A 16,461-nucleotide genomic window follows, 5' to 3' on the forward strand; every position below is an offset into this window, starting at 1 on the left:
ACTTGTCCAATTCTCATGGTGTCTTACTCCAAATATCTTTTTCCCTAATAATCACGTTTTTGCATTAAAACTCCTTCTTTTCACTAAAGTTTCCTCACACACCTCTCTCAAAATCATAACTTACTAACCCCCACATGTAACAATATAAAAAAATTATTAAGACTAAAAATCATTGTCAAAACATTAAACAAATAAATAAGTAATTAAATGAATAAAATGCAATGCAATTAAAACGGGTAAAATGACAAAATTTTCAGGTTCTTACAACTTTTACCCATTTTTTTGTATAGAAATCTATGTAGTCTTTATTTTGGATGGGTTAGCTATTATTGTGGATGGTTGACAAATATGTACTTCAACAGATGTTGGTGAGTTAAATATTTTGGATCATGTTTGTTTTAGTGAATTAGAAAATATGTCTATGGCTATACATGTTTTAACAGTTGATTGGGTGTTGAATATCATTAATTTTAATGTTAATCAAACCTATAAGTGGTTGTTTGTAACTGTGTTGGAAATGGTTAGCTCATAGCAATATACGTGATTAGCCTATTAGATAAAATTCATTGACAACATAAAATTGTCATTATCCAAAAGTTCACTGAGTGGCAATAGTTATTAGTCATTGAATGAATAGGAAATCATTGACGACTCAAAGTCATCACTAGATAACTAAATTCCATGACGATATCTGTGGTAACTATGACAAAAAAACAAGTCAGGGAGTAACAACATTAGTCAATGCAGAATGTAAACTTGTTAGTGGTGACTTTGAAGTCTTCATTACGATACGATATTCTATGATTACCTTCTAAAGTCGTCACATGGATACAATTTGTGACATAGAACTGGTGACAACTCTATGACCATAGGAAAAGTTGTCACTAATTTATTCTATGACAAATTATGATTTTAAGTGACAAGATTCTTTTATCACAAAAGGCTCATTTTCTTGTAGAACTTTAAGTTTTTCTCAAGTGGAAAATCCTGAAACCGATGATTACTATAATTATAAAGGACTACCGGAGTATGCTTGGAGTCATGCAGTAAAATCAAATCAAGAGTATGAAAAAGTTAAAAAAAAAATATGTTACTTTAAACTCCATGATTGGACGCCAAAGTGCAATAGAGCAATGAGTGAAGTGTTTGAGCGATAAAATGAGATTAACATCTACAACATTTATGCTCCTGCTTGTCTACTGAACAGCATCTCTTCTTTTGCTGATGGTATTGGTTGTGACTATGAGCATTCTCTTTCTCAAGTAATTCCATATTTTCTATCAATTAACTGCATTTCCATAACCTCATACATATGATATATCTTAATGCATGTCGTACTTGAAGTTTTTGGGATATATTATTATCAGGGTCAAAATATGAGAAGGATAAGATTTGTCCTAGGGAGTTATGACCCGTGCTATTCCAAATATGCTGAAGAGTATTTCAGCAGAATAAACATTCAAACTGCATTTCACGCCAACAATGGAGAAGGGAATCCACAGTGATTTGGGAAGTCTACAAGTAAATTACTACTTAAACATTCGTCCTTAGGTTTTCAAGGAGTGTATTAGGTTCACTACTAATAATAATAAATTGACTGATGATACCTAATCATGTTTTCGTTTCTATGACTCTATATCGGTGATTCTGTGTTAAGGACACACAATGATAGTGTCCTGACTATCCTACCTGTATATAAGAAACTCATAAAAGGCAGTCTCAAAATTTAGATTTATAGGTACCTAATCTTGCCTTTTATTTACTTGTGTTGTTAGGTTTTATGGCATCCGTAATTTGCTAGTCATTAGTCCAATGCACCTACATCAAAGAAAGAACCAAGGTTGTCAAATATGCGTTCATGTAACAACTATGTATAAAGCAATCAGCATTCATATATAGGTATAGTCAAGGTTTAGAATAAGTTTCTCATATAAGTATAGAATATCTGGCCAATTTGGCACTTAAAGGATAGTGGAGTATGAAGGATTGACACTGGTGACTATAAGAGGTGCAAGTCATCTAGTACCTTTCAACAAGCCAAGCAAAGCTTTGGCTCTCATCCAATCTTTCTTGTCTGGCAAAAATCTCCCTATTCATCGCTGAATTACAAATATAGTCTACCAAAATTTTCTTCATTTTGACATATACACCTTTGTTCAGGCACATAAAAAATAAGCACCCCTATGATGGTGCATACAAAGCATTAATCTTTAAAATAACACCCCCTTCAAATCTGATATCCTGCGTTCTCCAGCTCAAAGAAATAGTAGTATGAATTAGTTCTTGGACTCCAAGTCTTGGTTGATCTACAAACGCAAATGTATTCCATTGTTGTCACTTTTTTCTTCTCTATTGTTCCTCTGAATTGTTTCTGCATGTTGGTTACCAAAGCTTTAATGCTAAGGAAAAAAAAACGAAAACAAAAACAAAGCAGACTTTGGGCTATAATTAATACATCTTTAATTGGAAAGAAGGTGTAAATCACATTGAATTGTGATAGAGCATAAGAGATAGTGAAAATATTGAAATCCAAAAGTTCCAAAAGAAAGAAACTTACTTGCTTCCTTGCTTGGGAAATGGAAAATTAAATGATAGTCCATACAAATCAAGTTAAAAAATGGATATTCTCATTTTATTCTACTCAAATAAATCTTTATTTAGCTACACCAAATATCACTCCCACCTGGTAAGGAGTAGAAGTTTTTCAATGGACTTATGTTGGTTGATCAATAAAAAGATTTTTAGTGTAATTTTGCATACCACGTACTTCAATTCAAGTTTGAATTATTTCTTGATTTACGAGGTACATATTTTGATTTGCTCATAAAAAATAAGCTTATTAGTGTTAGGAGTGAATAAGGTTAACACTATATACCTTGTTATTTAGCAAGTACAACACCTATCAAGTATCTCCACAATTTTTGCTGCACTACACTAAGCAATTTTAGCCGTTAACACTGTAATATACTAAGACTCACAGACCTTTTTTTCGAAAAAAGTTTCTTGTGTACTAGCAAGGTCCTAAAAACCATGTCTTTGTCCCTTTTTCTTTTCTTTGGATAAGTGAAATTTTAAAACCACTTAATCTACCATTGTCTGTGAGAAATGTCTTAATTGGATTACAAATGTTTTGCTACAAAACATGGAATTTATTTGCCAAGAAAGATTCCTTTTCATGCTTTCTTGTCTTAATTGGCTAGCTTTTTTTTACTAAAATATTAGACATTATGTAGCATCAAGTACTTTACAAAGAGTGATTGTTTTCTTCATTCTTTTAACCTTTTTCGCCTTTTTCTAAGTAGTGTCACTATTAGATTTAAATAAGGCTATTGATATCAAGTGAGTGTTTATAAGAGAGATAGGAAAAGTCCAAACTTGCTTACCCATGAGAGTTTGCTTCTTAAAATGGGCCATTTTCACAAATTTTTTTTTTTGCACTCAAAATGTCAGATGGATATGTAACTAAGGAGGTGGCATGGTATTATTAATGGGGAGTTTTTTTTTTTTTTTGCTTTAGCTATATGCTGGATAAATGCATTGGAGAATTGGGACAAGGTCTGAAATTCTTATTAACTCCGTGATCTTCATCTTGATTAAGTAGGAGTGCTAGTAAATAGTAATATTTACTACACTGCTAACTACACTACACCCTTCACAGTTCAATAGTGGGTTCTCTCTTTCTCTCTCTCTCGCTAGGAGTGGAAGGAAGCAATCCTCCAAGGCTTAAAGCTTCCTCTGCATTTTTACTTTTTTCCTCGTGAATCATCTACTAGTAAATTAAAATGAAACGACCACCACAAATGCTCCAACTTTTGCACAAGGGGGATAGGGTGGAGGTTCGCAAACGAGATACTCCTACAACAAAAATCAAGTTTTCTTTTAGTTTCCAATGATAGTGCTCCAGCGATCCTCCACCAGGAGCACCGACCGCCTGAAGAACCACATCTATACGGAGTTCGAGACCTTTAGAACAATAGCAACTGCAATCCAACCTAAGGATAAGTCTGATGATGATCATGATAGGACCCTCTTGCTAAGAGAATTCGTGGACCTTGGTGATGTCAGGCCGATGGCACTCAAGGAGTTGCATAGGTTCTTTAAAATTGGGGAATCCGTGGAGACCTTTTGCAGGGACAAAAACAGCAGGATTGGAGGAAAGCCAAGGTTTTGGACATTGTGGAGAACTCTAAGTATACGGTGGCCATTCTTGCTAATACAACTAGTATTCATGATCATGATAATGTTGATAGTGGGAAAAGTATCATCGTAGAGGAAGCAGAGCAGTGGGGATTGAGGGTTTTCAAGAATTGGGATGACGATTTTTGGGTACCACCCCTTCAGTTTGAAGTACTCTATTTCTACCCCACTCACTAACTCGTCCCTTTCCAATCCGTCTTTCTTTTTTTTCTTTTTTTCTCCCAATAATATAAAATTTTGATTCTTAATCCATAGAATGGAGAATAATGGAGTTGATTTTTGAGGAGCAATCAAAGTGAAATTCACTATAAATTTCATGTCATTTCTATGCAATGTGGATAATTTAACTCCTTCCATATTTGTGTTCTATTTTATTTTTCTCCTTAAAGTTTTCACTAACTTGCAAACATTTAGCTAAATATGCACAAAGCCTGAAACAAGAATAAAGAAAGATGCATTAATTGCATTCCAATTTATTATTTATCTGCTTAGCTTTTGAATTGTTGATGTACAGAAACCCTCACTCAATTCAAATACCTCTTCACAGAGTGTCAAGTTGAGGATGAAGTGCCACCAAAAGTCATTTTGCCTAAAGTTTCACAAGGGAATGTCGGTGGAGGTCAAAAGTGATGGAGAAGGTTTCCAGGATCGTGGTATCAAGCAACTATACTTGGATCTTTGGGAAATGCCAAGTTCCTGGCGGAATACCTAACACTCATGACAAAGGATAAGACTCAATTTTTCAAAGAAGCTGACATTTCATGCATCAAACCTTCTCCACCAAAAATTCATCAGGTTGAGCCTTTTGAAGTTTATACACAAGTGGATGCTTGGTATAATAATGGTTGGTGGGTAGGTCATATATCCAAGGTCAAAGATGACTTTAAGTACAAGGTTTTTTTGGGAATACAAATGAGGAAATTGATTTTGAACATGTCCAATTGAGACCTCATCAAGATTGGCTCAAGGACAAATGGGCTGCAGTTCCCAAAGTATGATTCTTATCAATTTTTCTTATCTGCTTCATGTTTTTGTTTTCTCCAAGAAAATCTTTTTCATCTCTTAAGCTGCATCATGTGAAGATAATATTATACTTCTCTAGATAAGCATTGTTCATTTCATAGCACTTCTTGTTTTTTGGTGGCAGATGATTGAATTGCAGAAGAGTTTAGCTAAAATTGGGATAAAGTCTGGAGACTTGAAGCTCAGGATAAAATGTAGTGGAAACACAGAGGAGAAGAAGTTTAACAAGGGATAATGGTAGAGGTCAAGAGTGATGAACAAGGATACCATGGTTCTTGGTACATTGCAGCCATTACTTGCCCCGTTACAGATGACAGGTTTTGGTTGAATATCAAACGCTGAGAACAGATGATGAAGCTGAACCCTTTAGAGATGTGGCTAAAAGTTCTTACATCAGGCCTTGTCCACCTCGTGTTCAAAAGCTTGACAGTTATAAATTGTTTGAAAAAGTTGATGCATGGTCTAATGATGAATGGTAGGTTGGTCTTATTAGCAAAGTTCTTAGAAACTTCAAGTATGTAACTTATTTCAAGACCTCAAATGAGGAAATGGAATTTGGTCATTATGATTTGCGGCCTCATCAAGAATGGATTGGGGGAAAATGGATCACTGCTTCCAAGGTATGGATTTAAATGCTCTTTTGGAAGCATATATTAGTTCAGTAAATCATTTCTGAAATCTCTGAGGTCCTTAATTGGACCCATGGTGGTGTTGTAAAGATATTCATGATTATGAAGATACTTATGAATTCTTTTAAATCTATGCTAACTATGAATGTTACTTGAAATGCAGAAGAAGTCCAAGCTTGGAAAGTTGAGGGGACAAATTGGTGTAGTATTGGCTCCGTGTTTTTGTAATGGGATGAAGATAGAGGTGAAAAAATGATGAAGTAGATTACATGGGTTCTTGGTATCCTGCAACTATTGTTAAACCCATAGGAAATGGAAAGTATTTAGTAGAATATCAAACTCTAAAGACTGATGATGAAACTAAACTTCTCAAAGAAGAAACTGATGCTTTCTGCATAAGACCATGTCCCCCAATTGTTTAGCAAATTGAGCGATTCAAACCACTTGAAGATGTTGATGCATGGTACAATGAAGGGTAGTAGGATGGTCAGATATGTTAAGTGGTCAACGGTTCAAAGTACACAGTTTATTTTGAGACCACAAATGAAGTCATGGAGTTTCAACATTCTGATTTGAGGCCTCATTGAGATTGGATTAATCAACAATGGATTTGGCCTATGAGGGTATGAATCTCAGTGCTAATTCTCTATGCAGTATTATTATTCTCAAATGCACATAAAATGGCTTAGGAAGTTACCACTACAAATTTATTAGCCCGTATCATCATCAGATGAAGCACAAGACCATGAACTATTTTGTCTTCTGCAACTTAGAGTATGAGACATCAATAGTTTTGTAATTGCAACAGTTTCATTGTTTGCATTGATCACTTATCCAAGGATTTTCTTGTGTGTTTACAAACCAATTTCTTTTGGCTATCTGCTTTTATAGGGAAGGTTTTGATGATCACCAAGGTAGCTATGCAGGAGAGGGCATGTACACCACTGATTTGAGATTTTATGCTGATAGACGTCTCCTCTCATCTTGCAATAGTTGAAGCATGACTTCATCCCTTTCTGGAGATGGGATGATAATATATGCCTATGTTGAAATTGGTGCATCCAACAATAATTACTATGATGTATTGGTATATGGCTGCTTATGTATATTTTTGTCTTTCTCAGTTGTGGGTTGGTTAGGAATGACCTCGACATTTCTAATAATTAGAAAGACTTGATCTTTAAAGTAAGAATCTATCCAAGGGTTTTAAAATTTTAATCCTTTTATATTTGTAATATCCCGTATTTTCTGTACATATTATTTCCTTATGGAGATTTAATAGTAAGTATTCTAATTGCCATATTCTCATCGTCTTCACTTTCCATCTGAGCTCAACCAAGCTGTAATTAATTCCTTTTTCATTCTTTCACTGTTTTCGGCCTTGTTTCCCTTTGTCTTGCTTGGTGTCAAAAGTATGGTTAGATGCTCCAGCAAATGTGCATCTAGACTCTCTCCTAGCCACCCCACCCAATGTGCACATATTTACTGTTTGCTTTCATGTGTCAGGGGCTTGGTGTTAGAAAAACATGAAAGTAGGATTTTTAACCATAACTCATAAATCATGAGACAAGGAACATTTAAACGTACCTTGTGCCATTGAATATGTCTCTACTTGAACTTGTGTTAAAAACTTGACCCTCACTTGCTATAGCTCTTGATCTTCCCTCTCCTACTCTCTCTTATGTTTGCTGTAATGATGGGATAATTCTTTTGCAAAACTTGTCCAATGGAGAGAGGGACCAAGAGCCTATTTATAGATACATAAGTGACCCTTCCCATCATGATCATTAATAAGGCCCATTCATTCTTCCTTTGGATAAGATAAATCTTATCATGAATCACTTGTTTTTCAAGAATGTATATACATAGCCTTAATAGTATGTACATTCATTTATGTGAGGTTCCATGAATGGTAGGATAAGTTCATTTATCACTTTAGCTAGATTCATGACTTTGGTCATTGAATCTTGTGCTCTATTAATTAGGTACATGACTTTGGTCATAATACCTTGAACCAATCCATTCACCAATGTGGGATAGAATTACATTTATGTGGTCAAATAGGCCACATTAAGTTATTATTCCAACGTTCTCCCACTTGGACAAATGATCACGTAAATATCATAAAAACAAGTAAAGAGAGGCCACCAAAATACTTACATTTGTCCTACGCAGTGACTGGAATCGATCATGGTGGTCAAGTAATAATGTAATACAATCCCTTCCATGTATCACAATTTCAATCACTGTATGTAGACAAATCGAATAAGGAAGATACAATGGATTAAAACTGTCAAATTCATCAATGGTCCAAAAATTCCTGTACAATATCTCTATATAATGTGCACAAAAACCTGTTTCTTATACAGGAAATAAGTATCACAATCACGTGTTTCAAATTACACAAATCCAAGTTACAATAATTCAGCAAGACCCATCGAACTAGTGTGTTCTTTAAACTTATTCGGCGCCAAAACTTTCATTAAAGCATCTTCAAGCATCACATCCGTTCGGAGATGTTCAATGGACACCTTCTGTTGCTGTATTCTTTTACGAACAACATGATACTTCAACTCAATGTGCTTAGACTTACTAGAGTACTTGTTGTTTTTAGAAAAGAATACAACAGCGAAATTATCACAGTAAAGTGTTATTGGTCGAGATATAGAGTTTATGACTTGAATCCCCTCTATAAAATTCCACAACTAGATAGCTTGAGAAGTAGCCTCATGACATGCGATAAATTCTGCTTCCATTGTAGAGGAAACAGTTATGGATTGCTTTACTCTTTTCTAAGATATGGCTCCTCCAGCCAGCATGAAAATATATCCAGAAGTGGATTTCATACTATCAAGGCATCCCATAAAATCTGAATCCGAGTACCCAATAATATCAAGATGACCACTGTGCCTGTAGGTAAGCATCAAGCCTTTTGTACCTTGAAGGTATTGCATTACCCTTTTAGCTGCCTTCCAGTGATCCATACCCGGATTACTCTGATATCGTCCAAGCATTCCGACTGCAAAACTAAGATTAGGCCACGTGCAAGTCTGGGCATACATTAAACTACCAACGGCAGAGGCATATGGAACATGGCACATTTGTTGTCTCTCAATATCATTCTGAGGACATTGACTTTGACTAAACTTATCACCTTTAGCAATTAGGGATGGAGTTGCTGAACAATTTTGCATGTGAAATCTTTCAAGAACTTTATTGATATAAGTCTGTTGAGATAAACCAAGAATTCTCTAAGTTCTATCTCTATGGATCTTAATGCCAAGTACAAAGGATGCGTCACTCATATCCTTCATCTCAAAGTTCTTAGAAAGATATTCTTTTGTCTCATGCAACAAACTTAAACTGTTGGTAGCGAGCAAAATGTCATCAACATATAAGATCAAAAATATGAACTTATTCCCACTGACCTTCAGATATATACATTTATCAAATTTATTTTCTTGAAATCCAAAGGTCGTAATGGTATTGGCAAACTTAAGATACCATTGTCGGGAGGCCTGTTTAAGTCCATATATAGATCTACTAAGTTTACAAACCAATTGCTCATTTTCTTCCTCTTGAAAACCTTCTGGTTGTTGCATGTATATTTCTTCATCTAGATTCCTATTTAAAAGGCCATTTTTACATCCATTTGATGTAACTCTAAATCAAAATGAGCTACCAAGGCCATAATGATTCGAAATGAGTCCTTCTTTGATAGAGGAGAGAAAGTCTCATTATAATCAATGCCTTCTCTTTGAGTGAATCCTTTTGCCACTAGTCTGGCCTTATAACGGTCAATGTTACCTTTAGAGTCTCGTTTAGTTTTGAATACCCATTTACACTGAATGAGTACATGCCCCTTAGGTAATTCAACCAATTTTCAAACCTCATTAGCTTTCATTGATGCCATTTCTTCATTCATAGCATCCAACCATTTATTGGACTCACTACTATTTATGGCTTGTAAAAACGTGCTCGAATCATCATCAATGCCAGTTTCACCAAGTTCCTACAAGTATACTAGATAATCATCCGAAATTGCACCTTTCTTGTGTCTTTTGGACCGACGTAAGGTGCCTGAATGATCATGAGTATCAATGGGATTCAAAATGCCATGACTTGGCTCATTATGCGGCAAATTAAGTTCTCTGTCGCCCTTTTCTATTTTTGTAATAGGCAAATTATTTGAATCCCGAATTTCAGGGACCAATGCCACCTTTCTGATATCATGACTCCCACTAGAATCTCCATTCTCAAAGAACTTAGTAGCATTTGTTTCCATTATTCTATTATGATGATTAGGAAAATAGAATCGGTATCCTTTTGACCTTTCAAGATAACCGATAAAGAAGCAACTAACGGTTCTTAAATCCAACTTCCATTCATATGGATTGTAAAGTCTTGCTTCAGCAGGACAGCTCCAAATATGTATATGATTTAAACTTGGTTTCTTGCCGACCCATAATTCGAAAGGAGTTTTGACAACAGCTTTCGTTGGAACTTGATTTAAAATATACATAGTTGTTTTAATTGCTTCACTCCACAAAAATTCAGGAAGTGTGGTGTCGCTAATCATATTTCGAACCATATCCAAAAGGGTTCGATTTCTTCTCTCAGCCACACCATTCTACTGAGGCATTCCTGGCATTGTATATTGAGCTATAATTCCATTTTCTTGAAGGAACCTAGCAAATAGTCCAAGATTCTGACCATTTTCATTATATTTTCATAATATTCACCACCTCTATCAGATCTCACTACTTTGATCTTTCTATCTAGTTGATTTTCAACTTCTGCCTTGAATATAATAAACATATTCAAAGCATCAGATTTTTCTTTAATAAGATAGATATAACCATACCGTGAGAAATCATCAATAAAAGTGATGAAATATGTTTCTCAACTTATACAAGGAGAAAATGGTCCACAGATATCTATATGTATTATTTCAAGTAGTACTAAACTTCTCGTGGCACCTTTCTTGGTCCTCTTAGTTTGCTTTCCTTTAATGCAATCTATACATGTACCAAAATTTGTAAAGTCAAGAGTTGGTAAAACTCCATCCTTTACAAGCCGCTCAAGGCTTGATTTAGAGATGTGGCCCAAGCATTTATGCCACAACATAGATGAAGTTTCATTATCACGACTACGTTTGGTGCAGACATTAGCATTTATATGCAGGGAAAGAAGAGATTCAGAAAAAATAGGATCAAGGTTTACTAGATACAATCCATCGCATAAAACATCATGCCCAATGAATCTACCAGTCTTAGAAAAGGTAAAGGAATTATTCTTAAAATAAAACACATAGTCTTCCAAATCAAGACGAGATAAGGAGAGTAAGTTTCTAGAAAAGGAGGGTACATAAAAAGTATTGGGAAGATCTAGTAAATTTCCAGAACTAAGAATAAGGCGATAGGTTCCAACGGCTTCAACTTTTACTCCTATTTTGTTTCCCGTCAGAATTGTCCTTTCGATTATCATTGGTTGGCGGGTTGTAAGGAATCCCTGCATATTATTTGAGACATGAATAGTTGCACCAGAATCAAGCCACCACGTATTAGAAGGAACATCGATTAAATTGGTTTCAAAATACATAAATGAAAGGAGATTACCTTTCTTTTGAAACCAAGCCTTACGTTTAGGGCAATCCTTCTTCTTATGTCCCTTCATTTACAAAAATAGCATCTAAAGTCAAACCGATCATGGTTAGATGCTCCTCCTTGATCGCTATCATTTGGTGTCTGTCAACTCTTCCTTTTATTCTTTCTTGGTCTTTTTCCAAAATGACCTTGTGATACCAAATGGACCGTTTGCAATCCTTCTCTCTTTAATCTCTCCTCCTCTTGTACACACATAGAGATAAGTTCATTCATGGTCCACTTATCCTTTTGAGTGTTGTAGGTAATCTTAAATGGACCAAATTGAGGAGGAAGAGGATTGAGAATAAATTGTACCAAAAAGGACTCGGAAATAGTCATGTCCATAGTCTTAAGTTGTTTAGCCAAATTGTTCTTTTCCATAATGTGTTCACGTACATCACTTACCCCATCATACCTTTTAGTAGTCAAGGTTGCCATAAGCGTTCCTGCCAAGGCTTTATCAGTTGCCGAAAATTGTTGCCCAACTAAAGCCAGAAACTCACGTGCCCTCGTTGATTCTGGAATTGACTTTCGTATATGTTTTGCAATCTTGCTTTTGATGATCATGAGACTTAAAAGGTTGGAACGCTCCCAATTCTCATAAAGAGCCCTTTCAACTTCCGAACTTTCAAGTGTAGGTTGGCCAGGTTCATCAATTCGGAGACACAGATCCAAATCTAGGCATCCCAAGGAAATAAACACTTGTTCATGCTAATCAGAATAGTTAGACCCTTTCAATTCCGGAATGTTAGATATTACTCCTGGAAGTGCGGTTGGAGTGATAGCTATAGCTGAAATTTTGTAAAACATGTCACGAGATATACCATAAGTAGAGTAATCAATTGCATCATCTTATTCTATCTTTGGACAGAATAGGATATACTAGTGATTCACTCTAGTGAGCAATCAATTGCATCACCTTGTCTTTCTTTGGATAGATACAAGACATGCTAGTGATTCACTCTAAATGGGTTGTAGTAATTCTCTTAATATCCCAAAACAGAGACGTTATACACCTTTGGGTTATATAACAACTCTTTCATGAATATAGAATATAAAACACTTTTGGCTTATTTTAACTCTATAATCATAAAAGAGATTAACCTTATAACCATTATGATAATAGGGTCGTTTCATTCATGGTTTATAAGGCTATATTAAATTGTTCAAACAACATGCATATGGACATTCCTCGTATCATACCATACAAGCTACACATAAAATTTCTCATAATATGAGATACACAAGAAACAAACTTCTTGCTTCTTTTATTTTGCCATATAACATAAGCAAAAGTAATGGTATATCAAGCTTTCCATATATCTAGATTAACATTATACATTTCAAAGATATGAAGAACCATAATAGTACATATCATTCATAATAGAAATGCATAAGGTAATAGAAGACATGATATGATCTATAAGTCATGATTTCAACCTTGCTCTGATACCACGTGCTAGAAAAACATGAAAGTAGGATCTTTAACCATAACTCATAAATCATTAGACAAGGAACATTTAAATGTACCTTGTGCCATTGAATATGTCTCTACTTGAACTTGTGTTAAGAACTTGACCCTCACTTGCTATAGCTCTTGATCTTCCCTCTCCTACTCTCTCATATGTTTGCTATAATGATGGGATAATTCTTTTTGCAAAACTTGTCTAGTGGAGAGAGGGACCAAGAGCCTATTTATAGATACATAAGTGACCCTTCCTATCATGATCATTAATAAGGCTCATTCATTCTTCCTTTGGATAAGATCAATCTTATCATGAATCATTTGTTTCAAGAATGTATATACATAGCCTTAATAGTATGTACATTCATTTATGTGGGGTTCCATGAATGGTAGGATAAGTTCATTTATCATTTCAGCTAGATTCATGACTTTGGTCATTGAATATTGTGCTCTATTAATTAGGTACATGACTTTGGTCATAATACCTTGAACCAATCCATTCACCAATGTGGGATAGAATTACATTTATGTGGTCAAGTAGGCCACATTAAGTTATTATTCCAACACTTGGTTCATTTACATATGCATCATAAATGAAATATTACTTGGAATTATTTAGGGAGGATTGTCGTGCACGGGTGTGCAAACAAAAGCTTTCCGTCCCTTCTTGTTAGCTGGGGTTGGGACAGGCATAAAGGCAAGACTAGAAGACCTAAAAGATAAAGTCATGATAGACTTCAATCCAGTTAGGTGCTTTATTGATGAGATTGAGGTAAAGATTAGCCAATGGTGGTGATGTTCCACCAAATTGGCTTTGTTCAAATTCTTGCTCATGTATGTTAATTTAGGAGCTCGTTCTCATCCTTCTGGTTTGCAGAGAGACTTTCCTAGCATTTTCAAGGTATGGTACGATTCTTTGGGAGGTGATGCTAGTGGCCTTACATGGGAACAAGCAAATCCAAAGGTATTCATAGCTTCTTAATTGTACATGATAAATATGAAATTTGACTAGTGCTCTTGGAGAATGTCGAAAAGCTTTCTTCTGCTTGAGTTGTGTCTTTCGCAGAAGCAAGGACGAGACTTCATGGATAAGGATAACCAAGGGCTAATTGATGTGTCAAAAACCATCGGTGACGCTAGGAAAGGGTTTGTGAGAAGTGTTCATTTTCTAAAGTTCCCAAAACTAAGCCACTGAAACTTCTTCTCAATTTGTTGTAATTAAGAACTCTTTTTTTTGTAAGTTTTTTTTGTGTAATTCTTGAAAATTTTGGTTTATTTTTTACTTTCGCCATGATGTGGCTTCAATCCTCATCCTTGAGAGGTGGAGGATTGAGTTTATCATTTTGTTATTGTATCTTGATTCAAAATGAATGTTTTGAGAAAACCAATACCTTGGTATCTAGATTGTTACCACTAGGGGTGCAAGCGAGTTGAGTCAAATTGAGTTTTGGTCTAATTGAGTCGAGTCTCGACATAATTTTACGAAACTCGAGCTCGAGCTCGAGTTCGACGAGCTCAAAATGTCAAGGTCGAGCACGAACTCGCGCTTAAAAAATAAAAAATAGAATACATATATATGTGTGTGTGTGTGTATAATCGAACTCGAGTCGACTCACAAGCTAATGAAGTTAATATTTTTGAACTCGAGTTCAAATTCGAGTTCGATTTTGTCAGCTCGAACTCGACTCGAGTTCAATGTTGACCGAGCTTGAGTCGAGCTCGGACTTGAACTGCTCGCGATCGACTCATGAGCAGTTCGATTTGTTTGCAATCCTGGTTACCATTGCTATCTCCTTTATAGTTTTATAAGATGAGTCAAACTCCAGAGCATGGTCTCTTGAAGCAAAATATTGATGCGGTGTGGACTCTAGATAGCTGAGGAATTGGAGGTATTGTTAGAGATGAAGATTGTCATATTATGGCAGCTTTTGCAGAAGGAATTGGTAAAGTATTATCTGCTAAACATGCTAAATTGAGTGCAATTATCAATGGCTTGCAATGGGACTAGAAGTTAGGATAGAAGAGTTCATCTCGGAGAATGATTCTATTAATGTTGTTGAAAGATTGATTAGTGATGAGACAGACTTATCTATGCTAGACAATCTGGTTGACAAAGCTAGAAAATTGCAAAAGAGTTTCCAAATGTGCAAGATTTCACATATAACAGGGAACAAAACTGCTACTATGTTAGCCAAACTAGCAATTAACTTAGGATAGAGATTTGTATGGTGGGATAATTTCCCTCCTTTTTGGTTAATGTTGAATCTGATTTAAAAAAATGAAAGTAGGGAAAATGGCCAATTTCTTCCCTAAACATTTTCGCTTGTGGCGATTTAGTTCCTAACTTTTATTTCTAACCAATTTGATATTTGAACTTATTTTGTAATTCCAATTAAAAACCTATGCAGTGGCTCCACTACCTAAAATTGATCTAACTTCTAATTAACTAACTAAACTAGGGTATTATGGGAATGTTATTCATGGGATTGTAATAAAACAAGTGAATCGTGTAAAAAATTACCAGATTAAACTTTAAAATCTTGTAAAAAATCACAAGATTAAACTTAATTAATCTTGTGATTTTTTTTACACAATTTACTTAATTTATTACAATCTCATAAGTGACATTTCCAAAATATCCTTGTTTAGTTAGTCAATTAGGAGCTAAATCATTTTAGGTGGTGGCATCACTACGAAGGTCCTTAATTGGACCACAAAATAAGTTCATGTATCAAATTGGATAGAAATAAAAGTTAAGAACTAAATCGGCAGTTGTAAAAATACTTTCCCATGAAAGTATTGATCTTTTCCCTCAAAAAAAAGTTCTATGAGATAAGGAACTATTAATGTAAGTCAACTCATGCAATGTTATTAATCATTGAGGTTGGCAAATGGTTAGGGGATAGTTCATAGAATTTCAGCACTGTGAGATTCAACATTCGAATTTTGGGCATGAGATAGTTGGTGGAGGAAAAGGGTACGAGGGAGGGTTGAAATTTTTCAAAAGCAACCTGAAAACATCAATTGATTTTTTGAATTATAAAGAAGTGACACATAAATCTTTTCAAATTCTTTTTTGTCAATTAAATGAAATTCACTTCTTATTCTAATTCTAATAGCTCGAAAGAAACCGCTTTTTATGCTTTTAGATGGGTCAAATATTTTATTTTGGTTACTATCATTCGAAATTGGTGAGCATCAAACTTTTGCTTTTGGATTATTTTTCAATGCATTGATTATGGACTAGTAAAGTATCGTTCATTATTTATTTATTCTTTTAACAAGGATGAATTTTACAATGATAGTTCTTACACCATAACAAAATTTTGAACCATAGATTCCAATGATTTATGCAAGATATCTAACAAGTACATTAAAGTAATGGAAAATCCTATATTAAAGTATACTGAGTGACACTCGACTTAAGCACACACTACAGGATAAGACATCTCCTCGATTTTAGAAATTTTCATATTTGTGTCTATGGGGTAATAATATTGTG

General features: G+C 34.9%; 1 protein-coding gene and 1 pseudogene across 1 annotated transcript; one reads left to right on the forward strand and one right to left on the reverse strand.

The window, feature by feature from the left end:
• The first annotated feature begins 5,454 nt into the window (after positions 1-5,454).
• LOC140037859 (protein AGENET DOMAIN (AGD)-CONTAINING P1-like) lies at positions 5,455-6,436 on the forward strand (annotated as a pseudogene).
• A 5,163-nt stretch (positions 6,437-11,599) lies between these two features.
• LOC140037860 (uncharacterized) lies at positions 11,600-13,034 on the reverse strand. The gene is made up of 2 exons (XM_072083005.1): positions 13,025-13,034; positions 11,600-12,171 (listed from the first exon to the last, which is right to left on the reverse strand). Exons 1-2 carry the CDS (start codon positions 13,032-13,034, stop codon positions 11,600-11,602), a joined length of 582 nt encoding a protein of 193 aa, XP_071939106.1.
• Positions 13,035-16,461: the final 3,427 nt, after the last annotated feature.

The sequence above is a fragment of the Coffea arabica genome, chromosome 3c, assembly GCF_036785885.1.
Source record: "Coffea arabica cultivar ET-39 chromosome 3c, Coffea Arabica ET-39 HiFi, whole genome shotgun sequence".
Classification (NCBI taxonomy): Eukaryota; Viridiplantae; Streptophyta; class Magnoliopsida; order Gentianales; family Rubiaceae; genus Coffea; species Coffea arabica.